The sequence below is a fragment of the Natrix helvetica genome (genome assembly GCF_964273705.1).
Source record: "Natrix helvetica genome assembly, chromosome: 1".
NCBI lineage: Eukaryota > Metazoa > Chordata > Lepidosauria > Squamata > Natricidae > Natrix > Natrix helvetica.
Genome location: NC_138548.1, coordinates 1,700,055 through 1,716,648, shown reverse-complemented (window position 1 = coordinate 1,716,648; position 16,594 = coordinate 1,700,055). Strand labels below are relative to the sequence as shown.

At 47.7% G+C, this 16,594-nt stretch overlaps 2 protein-coding genes across 2 annotated transcripts in view; both read left to right on the top strand.

The window, feature by feature from the left end:
• HNRNPM (heterogeneous nuclear ribonucleoprotein M) overlaps positions 1-6,177 on the top strand; it is a 28,701-nt gene extending 22,524 nt beyond the window's left edge. Inside the window, exons 14-16 of the mRNA XM_081936483.1 lie at positions 251-996; positions 2,204-2,255; positions 4,614-6,177. Coding sequence (XP_081792609.1) covers positions 251-996; positions 2,204-2,255; positions 4,614-4,777 — 962 coding nt within the window. The 3' untranslated portion in view covers positions 4,778-6,177. The remainder of the gene's footprint in view (positions 1-250; positions 997-2,203; positions 2,256-4,613) is intronic.
• A 2,280-nt stretch (positions 6,178-8,457) lies between these two features.
• On the top strand, positions 8,458-16,419 carry TIMM44 (translocase of inner mitochondrial membrane 44). Its single transcript, XM_081936464.1, has 3 exons — positions 8,458-8,569; positions 9,580-9,684; positions 15,913-16,419. The coding sequence occupies exons 1-3, from the start codon at positions 8,540-8,542 to the stop codon at positions 16,402-16,404; spliced, it is 627 nt and encodes a 208-aa protein (XP_081792590.1). The 5' UTR covers positions 8,458-8,539; the 3' UTR covers positions 16,405-16,419.
• The last annotated feature ends 175 nt before the right edge of the window (positions 16,420-16,594 follow it).

The following is a 16,594-nucleotide window of genomic DNA, read 5'->3' as shown; positions in this document are numbered from 1 at the left end:
CTAAGCAACGGTTTGGGGTTCCACTGTGGTCGTAAGTCGGGGACTACCTATGAAATGGAGCAGGAGGGCCCTGCTCACTCGGGCGCAGAGGGAGACATCGCTTCGCCAGTGGAGGCCTGGGAGAGCACCTCAGAGCAAAGGGGGCCAAAAAGAGCTAGCCTATGAGGAGTGGGGGGGGGGCATCCTGGGGATTATAAGGGGGGGGCTTTTTCCTGCCAGGACTGAGACCCTCCTTCCGTTTTTCCTCCAGGGGGAGGCGGTGGTGGCGCCACAATTCCAGCCATTGACCGGATGGCTCCGGGACTGGACCGCATGGCCAGCAGCATTGACAGGCTCCCCACCGGCCTAGGCCACGGGATCGAGCGCGTGGGCTCTGAGATGGACCGCATGGGGCTGGTGCTGGACCGCATGGGCTCCGGAGTAGATAGGATGGGATCGGGCATGGACCGCATGGCTCCCTTGGGCTTAGACCACCTGGCCTCCAGCATCGACCGCATGGGCCCCGGGATGGATCGGATGGGGGCCGGCCTGGGCTTCGGCCTGGACCGCATGGGCTCCACCCTCGACCGCGTGGGCAGCGCCATGGACAGGATGGGCAGCGGGGTAGACCGGATGGGGCTGGGCCTGGACCGCATGGTCCCGGCGGGGATGGGCCCCGTGATGGATAGGATGCCGGCGGGGCTGGACCGCCTCGGGGCAGCCCCCATGGACCGCATGGGGCTGGACCGCTTGGCGGCCCCCATGGACCGCATGGGGCTGGACCGGATGGGCGCGGCTGCGACCAGCATGGACCGCATGGGGCCGGCCTTGAGCCAGGGCATGGGGGCGGGCCTAGACAGGATAGGGCTGCCCATGGGGAGCAGCTTCGAGAGAACCATGGAGATGGAGCGCGGGAACTTTGCGGCCGGAAACTTCACCAGCGCCCTGGGAACCGGAGGGCCTGTTGCTGCTGCCGGCGGAATAGCCAGGAAGGCTTGCCAGATTTTTGTGAGAAATGTGAGTTGGGCCAATGTGTATGTTTGTGTGTGTGTGTGGGGGGGGGGGATCCAATTCGTATTGCCTGGTCTCTCCATAACCGGTGTCCCCATTTTCCTCCATCCGGACCTCAAAACATGTTACGTGGTCAAACGGACTTGGAGATAGTAGCAGTCCACTGACCCAAGGGGGAGGAGGGGCTCCTGGTGGAATTTGCGACCCAGCTGCTTCCTATCGTGGGGTGGGGGCAGGGGGAAAGACAGGTGGATGACTATGGAGATGCTCAGCCATCTAGGTTGTCCCAAAGGTGCTTTTTTTTCCAAGTGGCAACTCGACTTTCCGTTTTGTCTTTGAAGATGTTTCGCTCCTCATCCAAGAAGCTTCTTCAGCTCTGACTGGATTGGTGGTGGAATTGAAGGATTTATATTTCTTGCAGACAAAGCTGGTCATTTGCATCCTTTCAGAGGGTCATTGAGGCCACCTGGAGGTTTCTCTGTGTCTTCAGGGTCACCTGAGTGGGGCAAATGGGGGTGGAGCCTTCTTGGAACTGCTGAAAGGACTGAGTTGTAAACTGGAGACAGGTGATGTCTACCCCAAGGACAAAACACCCAGACACAAACTGAGCAACATGGTATATGCAGTACAATGAGCCCTGGGCAGGTCTGTACATTGGGGAAACAAAACAGCCACTTCACAAACACATGGCACAACATGGGAGAACAAACCCATCAGGATTAGATTCGGCAGATTCCGTCTGCCTTTAAAAGACAAAGGCCTCTCTTTGAAGACAGCAAAGTCCACCTTCTGGACAGAGAGTACTGCTAACTTGAAACAGGAGTCGAAGAGGCCACCTGTGTCCAAATTGAATAGCCTTCTCTCAACAGAGGCCGAGGGATATGACATCATCTCCGGTCTATAACACAGCCCTTTCCGCAGTTCCAAGAAGGCTCCTCCCCCGTTTGCCCCACTCAGGTGACCTTGAGGACACAGAGAAACCTCCAGGTGGCCTCAATGACCCTCTAAAAGGATGCAAATGACCAGCTTTGTCTGCAAGGGGTATAAATCCTTCCCTTCCCCACCATCCAGTCAGAGCTGAAGAAGCTTCTTCAATGAGAAGTGAAATGTCTTCAAAGAAAAAACAAGGAAGTCCAGTTGCCTCTTGAAAAACAAGCCCCTTTGAGACACAGATAAATGACTTTGTGGTGCCTCCTCTCTTTGTTCTCCCCAGCTTCCTTTTGACTTCACATGGAAAATGCTGAAGGACAAGTTCAATGAATGCGGTGAGTCGCTGGTGGAGACTTGAGACCAAAGAGCTTTAGGGCCATTTGTCAGCTACTAAGAGGGAAATTGCTGGACTTGTTAGGAAAGAAGGAGGAGCACCAGGGGTGGGTTCCGGATCCCCTTGCAATGGGGCCGGGCATCCACCTCGTACCCACTGCCTGAGACGCTCCAGCTGTTTGGCGAAGCGTTGCATAGGCGCAAATGCCCCGATCGGCTCAAATAGAGGTGAGGAGGGCAGGTGGGCCCTCTGGAGCACTGTACTTGGTGTTCCCAGCAGGCACCGGTATGCCTGTATTGGGGCGTGCTGGTCGTATCCCACCATTGAAGAGCACGCTGATCCTTGGACAGAACAAGTGGCCGGGGGCAGCCCCTCTCTCTACATGGGCCACAAGCGGTCTGATCCCCAGGTGAAAGGAAAGTTGTTTTGTTCTCCCTGATTTGAATTGAAACGTGGTCAGGCTGGAGTGGAAAAAGTGGGGGGAAAGGAATACGTGGGGAAAAGAGGAGGCTGGAGGGCTTTTTCATTGAAGGCGGCTGTTGATATTTCATTTCCACCCAGGAGTCGCTTCAAAACAAGACAGGCAGCAAATAAATTGAAGAAACAAATAAATATTAATAAAGGAGAATATTTGCAGCTCAGGGTTGACATGAGATGTCCTCTTTGCTCTCGGAGCTTGCTTGTTTTCTTGCAGATGTTTCATGACTCAAACTAGGTAACCTCGTCATCAGTGCTAGAAGGGAGGGGGGTTTGTGGAGAGGAGGAGGAGGAGGAAGAGGAGAGCGACTGTGGGGTCCTTGGTGTTCTCTGAGCTTTCTTGTAGGCATTTCATGACCTAACTAGTGTCAGGGTTCCAAATAGCATCCAAAAGTAGATCAGAGTCCGAGGCAAAGGATTGCTCAAAGTTCCAATTGATGAAGGGAGCCATGTTGGCACGTCTGGGAAAAATCTGAAAGCTCTCCGGTTTTCCCCACCCAGTTGAAAGTTCAAGATCCTGCCACCCCCCACCCCCCACCCCCACAAGTCCATCCCATGGTCCCATCTCCCACTGCCATGCTGGCAGCTTCTACCCATCCAATTCCGGTCAGGTGCAGAGGTGCAAGGATGACCTTGGCTTTCTAGAAAGAATGTTGTTATGGCTACATATCATCTCACTCCGTACAATCCCCCCTCCCATTTCCCCACCATAGAAAAGGCCTGGTGGAATAATAGAAAGTGTGACTGGCCAAAGACCCAGAGGAAAAGATGGCTGCAGGCCTGACAACCAGATGCGTCATCAGTGCCAGTGATGGGCCTTTGTCTGTTGGATGATGTTGGTGGTCTGGTCCTTTATCTCAGGGGTTGCCACAAAGAAGAGGGAGCCAAGCGTATTCTCCAAGGCACCTGAGGGCAGGAAAAGAAGCAATGGGTGGAAACTAATCAAGGAGAGAAGCAACTAAGAACTAAGGAGAAATTTCCTGACAGTTAGAACAATTAACCAGTGGAACAGCTTGCCTCCAGAAGTTGTGAATGCCCCAACACTGGAAGTCTTTAAGAAGATGTTGGATAGCCATCTGTCTGAAACGGTATAGGGTTTCCTGCCTAGGCAGGGGGTTGGACTAGAAGACCTCCAACGCCCCTTCCAACTCTACTATTGTAATATTGTAATATTGTAATTAATAGCAGAGTCCCCCAATCTTTCTGGTTTTGCGGACCAGACGGGGAGATGGTTCCATGAGAGCAGACGTAGCTTGCCTGCTGCTTATGCAAGTTGGGGTGCGAACCTTCGCCCTGCGTGTCCATGGCCTGGGTCCAGAGGGCTGAAAGCCCGGAAGTTGGAGACCCCCCCTCTTTTTATCTGTTTCTGAGGGCTGCTTTGTCTTCCCAGCCCATTTCTGTTCTCGGAATGACGAGCATGGATGGTGGTGTCTACTTGGGTCATGAAGCGCCTGCAAGAAATCCGCCAAGCTCAGAGAGCACCCCAGCCCCCCCTCCTTTTTTCTCTTCCCCTTCCTCCTCCTCTTCTCCACCACCAATGACACTCCCTTCTAGCACTGATGTTATAACTTGGTTGGGTAACAAAATGCCTGCAAGAAAAAAACACCCAAGCTCAGAGAGAGCTCCAAGGACTCCACAGTCCTCCTCCTTTTTGTCTTCCTCCTCCTCCTCCTCCTCTCCACAAATCACACTCCTTTCTAGCACTGATGACATTATGTAACTGGGTCACGAGACGTCTGCGTGAAAAACAGCCTGGCTCAGGGAGAGCCCCAAGGACTTTAAAAGCTTGTGAGCCTTTAAAGGGAGGATTTAAATAGTAGAAGGGAAAGGGGCGAGCAAACACAGCCGAGAGACCCACAACGGCCAATGACTTCTCTTGCAGGGCACGTGCTGTACGCGGACATCAAAATGGAGAACGGGAAGTCCAAAGGCTGCGGAGTGGTCCGGTTCGAGTCCCCCGACGTGGCTGACCGAGCCTGCCGGATGATGAACGGCATTCAGCTCCGCGGCCGGGAAATCGATGTCCGGATTGACCGAAATGCTTAAAAAGCCCACCTTTTTTAAAAAACAAAAACAAAAAAAAATGCTACGGGGAAGTGGGGGGGGGGAGGGAGGGAGTCTAGATTTGTAATTCTTTCTTGTTCATGGTATAATTTTTTTCCCCCTTTTTAAAAAAAAAATCTGCCCGGATGTAAGACTGGCGAAGACAAAATCTCTGCTGATTTCTGGAGTCATTTTAATAATTCCCTTTTTAAAACCGGGGACGGCTTTTTTTCTCTCCTTCCCCCTGATTCATTTTGTCTGTCTTTAAGCTCTCTTTTTTATTATTATTTTTTTGAGGCAAGTTTTTAAAAACCATTTAGGGTGCCGAATTCTGGTTCTTTTTGTAGCGACGCCACCTTGTTGAATTGAAAACAAAAAACAAACATGTTTTGCATTGTGTCTGGAAGGAATTCCTTTTCTGCCCCCAGGGACCGGTGGCCCGGTTCTAGAACATTGTGGAAAATCTCTTTTTTGGGTGGGTGGGTGGGTGGGGGTGAAAGCTAGTCCTGATCATTGTGTTATCTATTCTCCTTTGGAAAAGTAGCTTGTTTGCAACCTTTTGCAGACGGAAGTGTTTGGAAATGTGATGTGTGAATAGAACAACAGTCCGACCAAAACCGTATCCTGTACGCGATCTGTCAAACATTAAAGATGTTTCTTTGTGACTTCACGTTACCTGGCTTCTCTGGTTCTCCTCATCCTTCTCACTGGGGTCCCTCCCGTCACACCAGTGAGGCCACTCTGGGCGGCTTACAAGTCACAAACAGAGAAACGTAGAAATAATGAGTGTGTGGTGTGTTCTTGGCATGGGACTCTGGCATCACGCGGCCCTGCTGAACACTCCCTGGGCTTGCAGCTATCAAAACCGTCACTAGCACAGGGGATCCTCGATTTACGACCACAACAGAGCCCAGAATGACTGCTGCTAAGCGAGATTGTCGCTAAGCCGGTTTTGGTCCGTTTTACAATCTTGCCAGTTAAGTGAATCACTGCAGATGTTCAGTTAGTGACATGGTTGTTAAGTGAACCTGGTTTTCCCCATTGCTTGGCAGAAGGTCGCAAAAGGGAGTCATAGGACTCTGCTTGTCATAAATACGAGTCAGTTGCCAAGCGTCTGAATTTTTTTTTTTGAAACTTTTTAAATTGGTTTTTACAAATTTTTTAAAGGAAAAGGGGTAAAGAAAGGGTATAGAAAATTTTGACAGCTACATCATGCGGGGGAGGGTAATCCCCCCAAATCTCATAACTTTTACAAAAAAAAGGTAAAAAAAGCATCAACATTTGAGTCGATATTGGCAGTTTTAGTTTTACATTAAATCATCAGTGTATTCAATCACTTTTTGTATCACTTCCAAAAATTACATTATAACAATTGCAATAAAGTTTAAATTCATTTTTGTGACCTGAATCTTCTCAGTGTTGCATCCTCCCCCCTGGTCTACTGACAGAGCCTCGGCCCCTCCCTCCTTCATATCTTGTGTACCATCCCATTTCCTCTAGAAGGGCATTATGTTTTTTAATGAAAGCCTCCGCTTCCACCACTGTGTTAATTCTAATTCTGCTGCCCTCCCAGAAAATCAACATACCTTCTGGCAGCCAAGCATCTGAATTTTGATCACATGTCTGTGGGGATGCTGCAACAGAGGTCAAAAATGGCCACAAGGCACTTGGTGGGGGGGGGGCTTTGAGAAAAGTTACCCTTTTAGTAACTAGTCACTTTGAACAGTTGCTAAATGAACTGAGGCTACCTGCAATTGGGGCTGTGGGACACAGAACCAGAAAGGCTGAGAATTAGAAAGGCTAGGAGTACCCTCCCTCCCACGCATCCTCCCTCCCTCCCTTCTCTTCATCCTTTCCTCCCTCCCATCTATCCTTCCTTTTCTCCTTCCTTCTCTCCCTTCTATCCATCCATCTGTCCTTTCCCACTTTCTCCCTCCCTCACTTACAATAGCAGAGTTGGAAGAGACCATGGAGGTCTTCTAGTCCAACCCCCTGCCTAGGCAGGAAACCCTATACCATTTCAGACAAAGGGTTTTCCAATGTCTTCTTAAAGACTTTCAGTGTTGGGGCATTCACAATTTATGGAGGCAATTGTTCCACTGATTAATTGTTCTGTCAGGAAATTTCTCCTGTTGCTTCTTGATTAGTTTCCACCCATTGCTTCTTTTTCTACCCTCAGGTGCCTTGGAAAATAGTTTGACTCCCTCTTCTTTGTGGCAACCCCTGAGATATTGGAAGACTGCTATCATGTCTCCCCTAGTCCTTCTTTCTATTAAGCTAGACATACCAAGTTCCTGCAACCGTTCATGTTTTAGTCTCCAGTTCCCTAATCCTCTTTCTTGCTCTTCTTTGCACTCTTTCTAGAGTTTCAGCATCTTTTTTACATCGTGGCGACCAGAACTGAATGCAGTATTCCAAGTGTGACCTTCCCAAGGCATTATAAAGTGGTATTAACACTTCACGTGATCTTGATTCTATCCCTCTGTTGATGCAGCCTAGAACTGTGTTGGCTTTTTTGGCAGCTGCTGCACACTGCTGGCTCATATTTAAATGGTTGTCCACTAGGACTCCAAGATCCCTTTCACAGTTACTACTACTGAGCAAGGTACCACCTATAATGTACCTGTGCATTCCGTTTTTGTTGCCTAAATGTAGAACCTTACTCTTTTCACCATTGAATTTCATTTTATTAGATAATAATAATAATAATAATAATAATAATAATAATAATAATAATAATAATAAAAATTTGGATTTATTAGCCGCTCCCTTTCCAGGCAGGACTCGGGGCGGCTAGATAGTGCCCAATGTTCCAGTTTGTCAAGATCCTTCTGTATCTTAAGCCTCTCTTCTGGAGTGTTGGCTATTCCTGCCAGCTTGGTGTCATCTGCAAATTTGATGAGTTCCCCATTTATTCCCTCATCCAAATCATTGATGAAGATGTTGAAGAGTACTGGGCCTAAAACAGAGCCTTGGGGTACTCCACTGCATACTTCCCTCCATGTAGATGCAGTTCCATTGAGGACTACACGTTGAGTGCGGTTGGTCAGCCAGTTACGAATCCATCTGGTGGTGATGCTGTCTAACCCACATTCTTCTACTTTATCTAGTAGTAGGTTATGGTCTACCTTATCAAAAGCCTTACTGAAGTCCCATCCATCCCTGCCTGCCTCCTATCCATCTATCATTTCCCTCTTTCCTCCCATCCATCTATCCTTCCTTTCCCTCTCTTTCCTCCTTCCTTTTCTCCTCTCTTCTCCCTTCCTTCCTATCTCCCTTCAACTTTTCTTTCGTCCCTCCCTCCCTTCCCTCATCTCTCTTTTTCCTCCTTCCCTTCCCATCTCCTCCCTTCCTCTTTCCTCCTTCCTCTCCTTTACATCATTTCTTTCTTTCCTTCTATCCTTTCTCTCCTCCCTCTTCCCTAGAAGGGGACTCTGAGCGGCTTGTGGGTCGGAGCCAGCCTGGGGGAAGCCCTCGGCCTTCCTTGGGCAGGCAGCTAAAGCCCCTTGGCCCTGGGTGGGGGCCTGCTCGGGCCTTCCGGGAGCCCCCAAGGCAGAGGGGCGGGGAAAGAGGAGGGAGGATTGGGGGGGCAGTGAGTATCTCCCCCCCCCCCAACGTTGGCAGCTCAGCGATCCTTGAAAACCACGTGGCGCTTTTTGCGCCTGCGCGGCGCGTGTGACGCAACAGTGTGCCGGCGCCCGGCGCGCTCCGACGTCATCTCCAGGCGCCGCATGGTTCCCTGCCCGCCAGGCTTCCTTGGCCAAGATGGCGGCGGTCGCATCCTGGGGCTGCCGGGTAAGCCGGACGGGATGGGGGGATTCTCAGCCGGGATGGAGCGCCAGGCCGGGGTTGCCTGAGGCTGGAGCCAGCACGGGGAAGGCGCTTGCAGGCCGGGGATCCGAAGGGCTTGTGGGGTGGCTGAGGGGCCTGCAGCGGTTGAACCCCGAACAAGCCCAACCCCCCTCCCCCCACGCATGCAGCCGGGTTGATCAGGTCCCCCTTGACAGAGCTGGGCCTCGGGAGCTTTTCCCGGCTGAAGGCCGCTCCTGCCATGCCAGAGATGCTTCCCATTCCCTCCCCCCCATTCCCTCCCCCCCTTGTATCTCAGGTGTTGGGATTCGAACTGGGATCTTGCAGGAGCCAGAGCCCCACCCCCATCCCTTCCTATCAATGGAAGTTCTTCTAGAGCAGGGCTCTCCAAACTTGGTGATTGGAAGACTTGTGGACTTCAACTCCCAGAATTCCCCAGCCAGTGTCAGGGAATTGTGAGAGTTGAGGTCCACAGGTTTTATGGGGAATTCTGGGAGTTGAAGTCCACTAGTCTTCTTGGGAATTCTGGGAGTTGAAGTCCACAAGTCTTCCAGTCGCTAAGTTTGGAGAGCCCTGCTATACAGGTCAAAATTTCCTCCTGGAACTCAGCATCTGATAAATCTCAAACTTGGATGGCCGTAATCACAATTCCTGGGTTTGCTTCTTTGCTGTGTTCAAAACACATCATATGACAGCTTTAATTATTTCATTTATTTCTTACATTTGCTGCCAGTCTCGGCACAAGGCAACTCGCTACATTAAATGCAATGTTTAATGCAATAGTGATTGTACCACACCTTGCAACCTGCATTCCCACAACACACTGAACTGCAAGGCATCCCGCTCCGTGTCAGCCTCGCCTCGCGTGTTGCATGAATCTACTTTCTACAACTCCTCACCCTGTTTGCAGAGCAAGGTCTTTTCTTGGCTGGTCTCAGCAAAGCTGTCACGAGGGAGAAATGTCAACGACCCGTTTTTCTCTTTTCTAATCCTAGAAATATCTCTTAAATGCGTGGCTTGTATCCCGACAATGTTCCGGCCCTGTGCAGCACCCTGCCTGCGTGTGCCGAACGAGCAGAATGGCGTTAGAATTTTACCAGGTGCGTTTATGACCAACGGATAGTCCACGTCTTAACCACGACTGAACCCAAAAGTTCTGCATGTTAAGCAAGAGAATTGTTAAGCGAGCTTTGCCCTATTTCACGCCTTTTCTTGCCGTGGTTGTTAAGTGAATCACCGCACTTGTTAAGTTAGTAACACGGTCGTTAAGTGAATCTGGCTTCCCTATAGACTTTGCTTGTCGGAAAGTCACAAATCGTGATCACATGCCCTTGGGACACTGCAACCGTCATAAATGGAAGTCAGCTGCTGAGCGTCCAATTTTTGATACATGGGGAATGCTGCATCGGTCACGTGTGTTTAAAAATGGTCTTGTCACTTTAGTGCTTTTGTTACTTTGAATAGCAATAGCATTTACATTTATATACCACTTCACAGTGGTTTTACAGGCCTGTCTAAGCAGTTTACATAATCAGCCTCTCGCCCCCAATAATCTGGGTCCTCCTTTTACTGACCTTGGAAGGACAGAAGGCTGAGTCAGCCAGGATCGAATTCCTGGAGTGAGCAATGAGTTAGCCTGCAATACTGTCTTTTCATTCCTGGGCCACCCCGGCTCTTGTGGTTACTAAACAAATGGTTGTATGTCAAGGACTACCTCTACTACAATAAAATGAGGAGGTTTACTTTGAGGGCAAAAATGAAAAGAGTAACAGAAAACACAAAACAGGACTAGGCAATGAAGTTAGGAATAGAAATTTACTCTGGGGCAATGGAGCTGCGGAGAGGCTCTGGTCACCAGCTGAAAAGAAGAGCCCAACGTGACTTTATGGAGAATTAATATGTTTTATGAATGATTTGTCCTATTGGTTAGCTCTTCCCTTTTTTTTTTTTGTGTGTGTGTGTATGGCCAATCTGAAATGTCTGATGACCGGGATTCTCTTTTTTTAATCTTCTAATTTTGGGGTTGGTGCCTAGAGCAGGGGTGTCACACTCAATTTCATTGAGGGCTGCCTCAGGACTATGGTTCACCTCGGTGTGTGTGTGTGTGGGGGCACTGGGGGTGTGTAGCCATCTTGATGCCACTCCCCAAACTTCTGGCCTGATGTTTCCTCTTTGCATTGGGTAAACCAGGATGGCCCTCAGACCAGATCCAACCACATCTTGAGGCCTTGAGTTTAACACTCCTGGCCTAGAGGCCCTCCGGTGGTTTATAAATGAAAGAATGTCTTGCTTCTCTGTTGATTTTTTTCCTCTGGATGAAAGAAACTGTCCTTAGATGACTCTCAAAGGAGGGTGACCAAATAAGACGGTGGCAAGAGATTTAGTTAATCTGCCTTTCTTCCTGAGATTTGTCAGGGCGGAAGTTCCCCGGGTATCCTTATAAACTGAGGTCACCGGTTCTTGGAAACCAAAGAGAGGATTTGGGGGATTATTCCCTTAGCAAGAAAGAGAGGATCTAAACACTCCAGACAAAATAGACATTGCACTTAGGCTAACTTCATTGTCCCTTTTAATGCACACCAATCAGGATGCATTAAAATGGTATTTCATGAGAAGCAGTTCTCCAAGGGTCACCACCTTCAATATAGACTACATAAACATGACAAAAATATAAATAGAATAACAGAGTTGGAAGGGACCTTGGAGGTCTTCTAGTCCAGCCCCCTGCTTAGGCAGGAAACCTTATACCACTTCAGACAAAGGGTTATCCAACATCTTCTTAAAAACAGTGTTGGAGCATTCACAACTTCTGGAGGCAAATTCTGTTCCACTAATTGTTCTCACTGTCAGGAAATTTCTCCTCAGTTCTAAGTTGCTTCTCTCCTTGATTAGTTTCCATCCATCATACAATACAATAGTAGAGTTGGAAGGGACCTTGGAGGCCTTCTAGTCCAACCCCCTGCCTATACCGTTTCAGACAAATGGCTATCCAGCATCTTCTTAAAGACTTCCAGTGTTGGGGCATTCACAACTTCTGGAGGCAAGCTGTTCCACTGATTAATTGTTCTGTCAGGAAAGTTCTCCTCAGTTCTAAGTTGCTTCTCTCCTTGATTAGTTTCCACCCATTGCTTCTTGTTCTACCCTCAGGTGCCTTGGAAAATAGTTTGAGTCCCTCTTCTTTGTGGCAACCCCTGAGATATCGGAACAATGCTATCATGTCTCCCTTAGTCCTTCTTTCTCTTAAGCTAAACATACCCAGTTCCTGCAACCGTTCTTCATATGTTTTAGTCTCCAGTCCCCTAATCCTCTTGGTTGCTCTTCTCTGCACTCTTTCTAGAGTCTCCACATCTTTTTTTTTTATTGAAAAAGTTTTATACAAACAAATTTTCCCCCTTTTAACCCCCCCACCATACAGTATAAATCCCATACAGATACTATGCCCCCTCCCCTCCCCCCAACCCCCCCCCAAAATTCTCATTCGAATATTATGCCAAATACTTTACCCCCTCCCCTCCCCCCATCTAAAAGTAAATTACTCATTCACATATTGTACCCCCTCTCCTCCCAACACAATATAAGTTTCTCTTAAGGTAACAATATTTCATTAATCCCATCTTCTAGTTTATTTATACATATATATTGCCCCACCCTCCACCCTAACCCACCCCCACCTCCCACTCAACCCCCCCCTGACTTCCTCTATACACCACTCTAACAATTCCAAGCATCCCATGTATTGTTTACTCTGATCATCTATCAGTCTAAACATTCTTACCTAAAGGCTACATAATACCTCCTAGTCTGGTATTTATTCTGTATATAATCAATCCATTTTACCCATTCCTGTGTATAATTCTCCTGCTTCTGATCTTTTAAAAAAGCTGAAATTTTTGCCATTTCGGCGAACCCCGCCACCTTCTGAGTCCATTGACCAATTGTCGGTAAAAAATCTTTCTTCCAATGTTGCGCAATCAACAACCTAGCTGCTGTGACCATATACAAAACCAATTTTGTTTCCCCTTTAGTAAAATCCTTAGCTATACCCAGTAAAAACATTTGCGGAGTAAATTGTATTCTTTTCTTCAATACATTTTGCATAACCCACCATATTTTTATCCAAAAAGCTTTAACCTTGTTGCAAGTCCACCATACATGAAAAAAGGTAGCATCTAGACACCCGCATCTCCAACATTTTGGTTGAATATTTGGGTACATGCATGATAATTTTTTAGGATCTAAATACCATCTGTAAAACATTTTATAAAAGTTCTCCCTTAAATTCTGTGACTGTGTAAATTTAACATTCTGAACCCATATTTTTTCCCACGTTTCCAACATGACCACTTCACCAAAATTCTGAGCCCATTTAATCATACAATCCTTAACCAATTCACTCTCTGAATCTCTTTCTTACATTATATATTCTTTTAACTTGTTTTGGGCCAGTCTCTTTTATCTGCTTGATCAGTTCCACTTCTTTATCCATAAAACCGACCCTACGATCTTCTTCCCATCTCTTCTGTCCACATCTTTTTTACATCGTGGCGACCAGAACTGAATGCAGTATTCCAAGTGTGGCCTTACCAAGGCATTATAAAGTGGTATTAACACTTCACGTGATCTTGATTCTCTCCCTCTGTTGATGCAGCCTAGAACTGTGTTGGCTTTTTTGGCAGCTGCTGCGCACTGCTGGCTCCTATTTAAATGGTTGTCCACTACGACTCCAGGATCCCTCTCACCGTTACTACTATTGCGCACGGTACCACCTATACTGTACTTGTGCATTCCATTTTTGTTGCCTAAATGTAGAACCTTACTCTTTTCACCATTGAATTTCATTTTATTAGATAGTGCCCAATGTTCAAGTTTGTCAAGATCCTTCTGTATCTTAAGCCTATCTTCTGGAGTGTTGGCTATTCCTGCCAGCTTGGTGTCATCTGCAAATTTGATGAGTTCCCATGTATTCCCTCATCCAAATCATTGATGAAGATGTTGAAGAGTACTGGGCCTAAAACAGAGCCTTGGGGTACTCCACTGCATACTTCCCTCCATGTAGATGCACTTCCATTGAGGACTACACGTTGAGTGCGGTTGGTCAGCCAGTTACGTATCCATCTGGTGGTGATGCTGTCTAACCCACATTCTTCTACTTTATCTAGTAGTAGGTTATGGTCTACCTTATCAAAAGCCTTACTGAAGTCCAAGTAAACTATATCAACGGCATTCCTCTGGTCCACTAATTTTGTCACATTATCAAAGAATGCAATAAGATTAGTCTGGCATGATCTGTTTTTGACAAATCCATGTTGACTTTTGGCTATTACTTTGTTTGCTTCTAGGTGTTCGCAAATTCGTTGCTTGATTATTTTTTCCAGAATCTTTCCTGGTATTGAGGTCAGGCTGATAGGTCTGTAGTTTCCTGGATCTGTTTTTTCCCCTTTTTTGAAGATGGGAACCACATCAGCTCTTTTCCAGTCCTCTGGTAGTTCCCCGGTGTTCCAGGATCTCTGAAAGATATAATTCAGTGGTTCTGAGATCTCGTCTGCCAGTTCCTTCAGAACCCTGGGGTGTAATCCATCCGGTCCTGGTGATTTGAACTCATCTAGGGTAGACAGGTACTCACTTACCATCCATTGCTTCTTGTCCTGCCCTCAGGTGCCTTGGAGAATAGTTTGACTCCCTCTTCTTTGTGGAAGGCCATGAGATATTAGAACGCTGCTACCATATCTCCCCTGGTCCTTCTTTTCATCAGACTAAAATAAAATAAAAGATTATGCATAAACCCACATACCCACATATATTATTATATGACACAGGGAAATAACACCGTCTAGTTCGGATGGGAAAATGTACATGGCCAGAAAAATGAATTACAGCTAATCTGTCCTGTAACAACTCAAATTCTTGATCTGGAGCTGTCAAAAGCTGTCAATCACCTAGGAGGAGGAAGAGGAGGGGAGAATTTAAGGCTGGAAAAGATAAGCGGGCTGCCACCAAGGAAAAACTATCTTTGACACCATCTCTCTGGCCTGTCAGACGGATTCTGTTTTGGCCTTTGAAGTGTGAGAATATTCAAAGGTGCCTCCCTAAGGATTTAGTTCCTAACTAACTAGGATGGTTTTGATTTAAATCAAGTTGATTTAAATCACGCTTTAAGTCACTCGTAAATAGGCTTGATTTAAATCAACACAATACAATACAATACAATAGTAGAGTTGGAAGGGACCTTGGAGGTCTTCTAGTCCAACCCCCTGCCTAGGCAGGAAACCCTATACCGTTTCAGACAAATGGCTATCCAACATCTTCTTAAAGATTACCAGTGTTGGTGCATTCACAACTTCTGGAGGCAACTTCTGTTCCACTGATTAATTGTTCTAACTGTCAGGAAGTTTCTCCTCAGTTCTAGGTTGCTTCTCTCCTTGATTAGTTTCCACCCATTGCTTCTTGTTCTGCCCTCAGGGGGTAGAATCATTTCAATCCTAATTTTTTAAGAGCCACCGTCATCTCCGTGCCGCAGCGGCCCCTCCTCTGACCCGCTGGTGACTCACCGACAGTCCCATTCACTTTAATGGGACGGCTGGTGATTCGGCAGGGACACAAGAAGATGAAGGACGTAGCGGGTGACAGGTGAGCGCTCTAACAGGCGCTGCCAGGATGGATCTGAAATGACAGGCGCTCTTTAATATTATATTTCTAAGCTGCTTAGAAGGTTTCACTTTCATTTTTACTGCTTGCCCTTCCACCCACACTTAGAAGCCTGGTGGTACAGATGCGTTTCTCTTCAAACGATTACGCAGTTTGTAGTGTACTTAGATTTCCAAAACAAGGGACTAAAGGAATATTCCTGAACTGTGTTTTATGATTTATCTCATGGTTCCTGTGAAATGATGCGAATGCATCCATGCGCTGCATGTTATCTCAGCTGGCAAAACTTGGATTCATGGAATGAGTTTCCCAAAAATGCAAATATTGCAGAATATACAGCCTCCTCATGCTACCTATCTAAGCTCCATTTCACGCTGAATAAACTAAATTATTAATGTATCTTAAATAGGAAACTGTCTTTTGATAGATTTTTTTTACTCCAAAAGCATTTTATTAAAATAAATATTAATAAAAGTCCAGTTGCCACTTGAGGAGAGAAAAAAAGCACCTTTGAGACAACCCTGACCCAGAGGACAGAGAATCGCTGCAGACTGAAGGAGCTGAGATGTTTCTCCGTGGAAAACTTGCCTCGAGCCCGTAGGCCTTGGGCAGTGGGGGCCACCGAGCGCAGGAGGCAGGCCTGGCTTTGTGCTTCCAAGGTGTCATTGTGACCTTTTCTTTAGTCTAGATGTTCTTCCTCGGGTCGTCGGAAAGGTTTCATCTCTGGCTTCGTGGAGAACATCAAGCAGGAACTGGCCAAGAACAAGGAGATGAAGGAGAGCATCCAGAAATTCCGAGACGAAGCCAAGAAATTGGAAGAATCGGATGCCCTTCAGGAAGCGAGGAGGAAATACGTACGTTGGGTTCTCTGGGGCCGAAGGGCGTTTTGGGACTTTTTTTGGACAGGTAGTCCGCGGCTTATGACCCCGACGGGGTCCGGAATGTCCATTCCTGAGCGAAGAGGTTGCTCCCGCAGCGCCTTGCACAGCACAGTGAAATTTAGCACGCTTCACCATGGGGGAGACAGGGCCCCCTCCTTCTTGAGCCCATTCGGATGTGGAGCATCCTTGTCGGTTCTCTCTCACCTCCCGAATGTGACTTGCTTTTCCCACAGAGCCCCTGGTGTTGTGATGCCCCGGGGCCAGCTGGTCTTTGGCTCTCTGATGACCAGCTGACTGTGGGTGCGCTGCTCCTGGGCTCATCGACCTCCAGGCGTCAGATTCCCACCACCCAACACCAGTTCAGGGGTTCCTTTCCCCCTTCCCCCCAGGGGACAGAGAGAGGGGTGGGGAAGAGAGAGAATCAGAAAGAGAGATGGGGGAAGAAAGAGAGAGGACGGGAGAGTGGGAGAGAGACAAGAGGCAC